The sequence below is a fragment of the Lactuca virosa genome, chromosome 5 (genome assembly GCF_052849685.1).
Source record: "Lactuca virosa cultivar CGN04683 chromosome 5, Lactuca_virosa_CGN04683_v6, whole genome shotgun sequence".
NCBI classification, from domain to species: domain Eukaryota; kingdom Viridiplantae; phylum Streptophyta; class Magnoliopsida; order Asterales; family Asteraceae; genus Lactuca; species Lactuca virosa.
Genome location: NC_136430.1, coordinates 71,251,179 through 71,257,821, shown reverse-complemented (window position 1 = coordinate 71,257,821; position 6,643 = coordinate 71,251,179). Strand labels below are relative to the sequence as shown.

At 38.5% G+C, this 6,643-nt stretch overlaps 1 protein-coding gene and 1 non-coding gene across 2 annotated transcripts; one reads left to right on the top strand and one right to left on the bottom strand.

Moving 5' to 3' along the window:
* Positions 1–2,370: 2,370 nt before the first annotated feature.
* LOC145111379 (uncharacterized) lies at positions 2,371–5,851 on the bottom strand. Its single transcript, XM_079047662.1, has 5 exons — positions 5,715–5,851; positions 4,235–4,523; positions 3,545–4,114; positions 2,941–3,462; positions 2,371–2,814 (listed from the first exon to the last, which is right to left on the bottom strand). The coding sequence occupies exons 1-5, from the start codon at positions 5,849–5,851 to the stop codon at positions 2,371–2,373; spliced, it is 1,962 nt and encodes a 653-aa protein (XP_078903788.1).
* On the top strand, positions 3,762–3,868 carry LOC145118018 (small nucleolar RNA R71). Its single transcript, XR_013713004.1, has one exon. It is a non-coding gene; the product is annotated as a small nucleolar RNA R71 (small nucleolar RNA).
* Positions 5,852–6,643: the final 792 nt, after the last annotated feature.

Here is a 6,643-nt window from a genome sequence, read left to right as displayed (position 1 = left end):
GTACCCCCATGATGTCCTCCTACAGGTCCATTATGGCAATGCTCTAATATGTCCCGACTTTCCTTGCCAAAAACACATCTTCTTATGATTCCATCCGCACAACTCCTAAAAATATAAGGCTCATCCCAAAAATAATATTTTATTTCGGAAAAGAGCTTCTTCTTTTGTTGATGGGTAAGGCCTTTTGGAAGGTAATTACCAGCCAAGTAATTTGCAATGTCTGCATACCACGGTTCCTCATCCACAATCACCATCAAGTATTCTTCCGGGAAGTCATCTTCAATACCCATATTATCTATCTCGTCCCTTTCTGGATTTTCTAGCCTAGATAGATGGTCAGCAGCTACATTCTTCATCCCCTTTTTATCCTTGATCTCTATGTCAACTTCTTGTAATAGAAACACCCATCAGATTAGTCTTGGCTTTGCATCCTGCTTGGCAAACAAGTACTTAATAGCAGAGTGGTCAGTGAAAACAGTGGTTTTAGATAAAATAAGATAAGGGCGGAATTTGTCAAAAGCATACACCACGGCTAGTAATTCTTTTTCGGTAGTGGTGTAGATTTCTTGGGCTAGATTTAAAGTCTTACTTGCATAATAAATGGGTCGAAAGTGCTTATCAACCCTTTGGCCAAGTACAACTCCTAATGCAAAGTCGCTTGTGTCACACATTATTTCAAAGGCATGTTCCAATTCGGGGCAATAATGATCAGGGCATTAGTTAATTTATCTTTCAAAATTTTAAAAACCGCTAGACACTCTTTAAAAAAATTAAAAGGTGCATCTTTTAAAAGTAATTGAGTTAGAGGTCTAGTTATTTTAGAAAAACCTTTTATAAAACAGCGGTAAAAACCCGCGTGACCTAAAAAACTCCTAATGCCCTTCACATTAGTTGGTGGAGGCAATTTAGCAATTGTATCAATTTTTGCCCGATCCACCTCAATCCCCGCCTTGGATACCTTGTGACCTAATACTATGCCCTCTTTTACCATAAAGTGACATTTCTCCCAATTCAGAACTAAATCGGTCTTTTGGCACCTAGCAAGCATCAAGTCAAGGTTAGCAAGACAATCATGAAAGGAAGATCCAAAAACAGAAAATTCGTCCATAAATACTTCCATAAACTTTTCCACCATGTCGTGGAATATTGCCGTCATGCATCTTTGAAAGGTCGTGGGTGCATTGCATAACCCAAAAGGCATGCGACGATAAGCAAAAGTCCCACTTGGGCAAGTGAAAGTAGTCTTTTCTTGGTCAATTGGGTCTATGGGTATTTGGAAGTAACCCGAAAATCCGTCTAAGAAACAGTAATAACTATGGCCAGTTATATTTCAAGCATTTGATCAATAAAAGGTAAGGGAAAATGGTCTTTACAAGTGGAATCGTTTAGCTTTCGATAATCGATGCACACTCGCCAACCGGTTACCGTTCGAGTTGGAATGAGCTCGTTCTTCTCGTTTGTCACTACCGTCATTCCTCCTTTCTTGGGCACCACTTGAACGGGACTAACCCATGGACTATCGGAAATAGAATAAATGATCCCCGCATCCAATAGTTTGACTACCTCCTTTTTGACCACTTCTTGCATGTTCGGGTTTAACCTCCTTTGATGTTGAACTACTGGCTTTGCTCCTTCTTCCAGGTTAATCTTGTGAGAGCAATAAAAAGGGCTTATTCCTTTTATGTCGGTGATATTTCATGCAATGACACACTTTCTTTTGTTTAAGACATGAACTAACTCTTCTTTTTCAGATTTGGAGAGTCAGAAGCTATAATAACAGGTTTTTATCACCATCCTCAAGAAATGCATACTCCAAATGATCTGGTAAAGTTTTAAGGTCTGATTTCGTATTTTGTACACTGAACATGTCGAGTTCAGGTAGGTGACTCGTCGAGTCCATGCCTAAGTCCCCAGTGTGATCGTGATTTCTCGATCGGTCTCGTCGAGTCGGTGTATCTGACTCGACGAGTCGAGTTTTCTGCACTTCTGAGTATTTCATTGTATTCAGCTTCTTCAAGTAGTCTCTCTATTTCCCCTATGTCCCCTTCAACATCGAAATCGTCTTTGAAGGCAGTCGAAAAATTGTTTGACTTGTCTTCCTTCCATTCTTCCATTAATTCTTCCAACATATCCACCAAAAATGTCGTGTCATCACTAAACCTTGCGTGCTTCATGTCTTGATCAACTCCAAATGTAACTGATTCGTCCCCCACCCGAAGGGTAAGTTTAGAATCTCGCATGTCTACTATAGCACTCGCGGTATTAAGGAAAGGTCTTCCAAGTATGATCGGGACTTGAGGATCCGCTTCCATGTCTAGAACTATGAAGTCTGCTGGGAACACAAATTTATCAACTTTTACCAATAGGTCCTCACATATCCCCCATTGGAAACGTCACCGTTTTATTAGCTAAGTGAATTTCCATTCGAAGTGGCCTTGGCTCCGGAAGGTCTAGTTTCTTAAAAAATGAATATGGCATGAGATTTACACTTGCCCCTGAGTCAGCCAATGCATGTATAGTTGCTAAATTTCCGAACTGACAAGGCAAGGTGAAACTACCCGAGTCACCTTTCTTCTTAGGCAGTTTGTAAAGCATGGCGGTTGAGCAATTTTCATTGAGAACTACCTCCTTCACTTCTTCCATCTTCTTTCTATTCGTAAGAAGCTCGTTTAAAAATTTGGCATACTTGGGCATTTGTGCAACTGCTTCGATGAAGGGCATATTAATTTGAAGGGCTTTGATGTGTTCCATGAACTTTTGATAATCTATGTCATGCTTATTTTGTCTAGCTTGGCTTGGAAACGGTAACGGAGGCTGATAGAGTTTAACAGGAGACTCTCTTTTCTGTTCAAGTGGGGGACTCGTCGAGTCGGTGTCTTCGACTCGGCGAGTCGAGTCGGGTTTCAGCGGTTTTTGCTTTTCTGCTTCCTTCTCTTGTACCAGTTTCAGATCTTCTTGATGAATAGGGGTCAAAGGAGTAATAATCTTCCCACTCCTATTTGTCATGATATTTATATGGGCGCCTCTCAGATTATTTTCGGTATTACTCGGAAGTCCACCCGGTTTTCTCTCGTTTATTTGTAGTGCAAGTTGGCCTACTTGTTTTTCAATGTTCAAAATAGATGCTTGCTGATTTTTTAGCAGAGTTTGTTGATCCATCATCATTGGGTGGTGTTCTTTAATCATGCCTTGGTGATCCCTTAACATATTTCGTTGCTCTTTTATTGCAACGTCGGTGTCATTATGTCTCTTCTCGGATGCAGCTACAAACCTTGTGAGCATGTCCTCCAAATCAGATTTCTTTTCTTGCACCGACTCCTCTTTTTGATAAAAACTCCTTGCTTTTTGCTTATACTTTTCCTCCTTTGCCTTTTTGTATTCATCATATGGTAGCCATTCTTTCTTAGGTTTTCGCCAATCATCATCATATCTATCACCGCTTGAATAACACACTTGAGCTTTCTTGTTCCCGTTCTCATAAATATCACAATCTTTAGTAAGGTGAGGCCCTCTACATTCTTCGGTCCATGCTCTCTAATTTTGCCATCATTGCTGCCATATCATCGGTAATTGAGTTCACCACACCTCGATTTGTGTCATTCCTTGGGTTGTGATATTCTATAGAGTGCTTAGAGAATTCTTCAATTAGTTGCTTTATCACCGGGGGTGGCTTCTTCGTGAGTGGTCCTTGTGAGTCAAGGAGCTGCCTTGTTGTCACGTTTACTCCGTCATAGAAAATGGAGACTTCTTGTTGACTATTTAGATCATGATGTGGGCAGTTCCTTAGTAAGCCTTTGTATCTCTCCCACGCCTCATAAAGTGATTCACAAGCTTGTTGCTCAAAGTTTGCTATGGCTTTCTTCAACTTTTCTATCTTTGATGGAGGGCAAAATTGATCAATAAATTCCTCACGCATCTTAGCCCAAGTAGTGATGGATCCTAGGGGAAGTGATTTCAGCCAATCTTTCGCAGCTCCTTTGAATGTGACTGGTAGCATACGAAGCAATATGGTGTCGCGGTTCACATTAGGAACATTGAAGTAGTCGGCTATGTCATTGACCTCATCAAGATGCTTGTATGCGTCTTCATGATCCTTCCCAAAGAATGGGATTTCCTTAAGTTGAGCAAGTATGTAGCCCTTAAGTTCAAAGGTGGCAGTTGCGGGAATCGCGGGTTGCACGAGTCCTGGGCCGGTGTCGTCACACATCCTTTTCTTCCATTCACCCATGGGAACTTCATCGATGTTAGCCATGGTTTTAGCTAGTTCGCCTTCTATGTCGCTTCCTTCTTCAAATTCGCTTTCTTCCTTTTCGGTTTCATACTCGGTATCTTCCTTCGTGTTACTGGATTCTCCTACTTTCTTGCCCTTTTTCTTGCTAAAAATAGATTTGAGATTCTTCAACGGTGAATTCTTCGATGTTTCGGATTCTCCAACGGTTTTGCTTTTGTTTTTCCTTAGAGTAGCTTCCGGGTCTTCAAGTGGGGGAATCAAAGGTGTGCCTCCTCCTCTGGTCATAAACGTACTGCAATCAAAACAGAAAACACGCGTAAAAAGAACAAAAATAAACTAAAAACGAAACTATGCGTTCAGTGATGGACTCGTCGAGTCTATTCGTAGGGACTCGGCGAGTTCACTGCCAAAACAGAAAAAAAGTTAAACAAATCTACTAAAGGCTAAAAACTAAAAATCAATCCTAATATTAAATTTACTAAATGAAGTAACTTTGTGTAAGAAAAATCTCACACAAAGGATCGATAACACTAGTAATCAAATTAAATTTTAGAACCATCCCCGACAACGACGCCAAAAACTTGATGTGTGTAAAACTAACTAGTTTTATTCCTACTTATTTAATGTAAATTAGACACACAAAAGGCAGTGTACCTGTCTATTGGTGGTATAGTTAAGCAAGCAGGGTATCGAACTCAGGGAACGGTAATTAATCTAACTACTAGAATTATCTAAAGAAAACCATAATAAAATAGAAGGTTTTTCTCTAGTTTTACAAGACTAGAAACTTAGCTAACACTTAAACTAAGCAACTAACAGCTAAGCAAGCAAAAATTAACCAAATTCAATAGTAAAAGAGGCTTCTGTTTAGGTTCGAATCATTTGATCCTATGGTTGATTTTATGGTAAATGCAATGGATTAATTTTTCTTTGGTTACCGATTAAGGTGATTAGGTTCACGTTCTCTATTACTAGTCCTTAGAAAACCGATTAATTCAAGCAGTGGCCAGTTGTCTAAATTAATGAATTTCCTAGATTATTAATTCGGGTTAAGTAAGACTTGTAGTGGTTAATTAAATTGTTCGTTTAATTAACCTCTTGTTGATGGTTCGTCACACAAGGTCACACATTAATTTATCTATTTTCTAGTTAACCCTAGTTTCATATTCGCTATTCCTAGGCATATAACAATGTTCTCACATAAATCATACGAAATTAGCAATTAAGAGATGTTCATGCAACTTAATATGCTGGTTAATTAACTGAAAATAGTTGTAATTAACATATAAGGTTCTTTAACAAGCTTAACAAAACAATATCACCAAATTAGATTAATCCTAACCATAAAATCAATCCATATTCACAAAATCATCTACCCTAAATAGAAGACAAGGGTTTTAGTTCATAATTACAGCAAAAACAAACTCAAGAACGAAATCCATTGGTTTAAACATGATTCAATCAAAAGTTTAAATAAGAGTACCTAGAATTTGCCTTAATCCTCCTCAAAATCGAATGTTGGGTCAATTCTTCACTTTCCAGAGCTTCCACCGTGTTCTTAATCGCAGCTTGGCCTCCAAGGGTTTCAGAGAAGTTCTTTGTTTCGGGCAGGAATGTCATATTTATAGACTTCTGGAAACAGGGTTGACTCGCCGAGTCCTTCATTAAAACTCCGTGTACGGCAAGGACTTCTATTGCTTCATGAATGTTCGATCCGACTCGTCGAGTCGGGGTATTGACTCACCGAGTGCTTCAAGATTTTTGACTTTTTCCTCTTTATTTACTTCCCGAGCTCCCGATTGTTATTTCCACTTCCTTTTGCTTCCGAGCACTTCTTCTAGACTGAAAATACAATTTAAACGTAATTAAGCACCTTTTGTTCCATATTTGCAATAAAATAGTCAAAAAGTATTAATATTCTATACAGAATACATGACTAAATATGCACATATCAATTAGAATCTACGTGTGAGTTAGAAACCTTAATGCAAGGAAGGTGTTCAAGGAGATACCTTGAATTTGATACATCATTACCATGAAATTGTTTTAGTAACAAAGTTTCAATGGAACATTTTGTGACATCGTTGGCTAAGTCTCTATGACTTTGACACCACGTCATCACAAAAGGATATTGCATGCAAGGTTAGACTCTAACACATTTAGTGGTGACAAGAATTTGGAATTCTTACACTTGTAATAAGTATTTGGAATTGTGATATGAGCATCATTGGAATAATGTCCAATTGATCTGTTCACAAAGGAAGGACCATAGAGAAACATAGTATGCATGTTTATAACATGGCATGACTGATGTTTAATTCAAGTGTTTAGTTGATTAATCGAAACATTATACAATTAATAAAGTCTAATTAATATGGTGATTAAATAATAAGTGTTTTATTCAATAGTTTT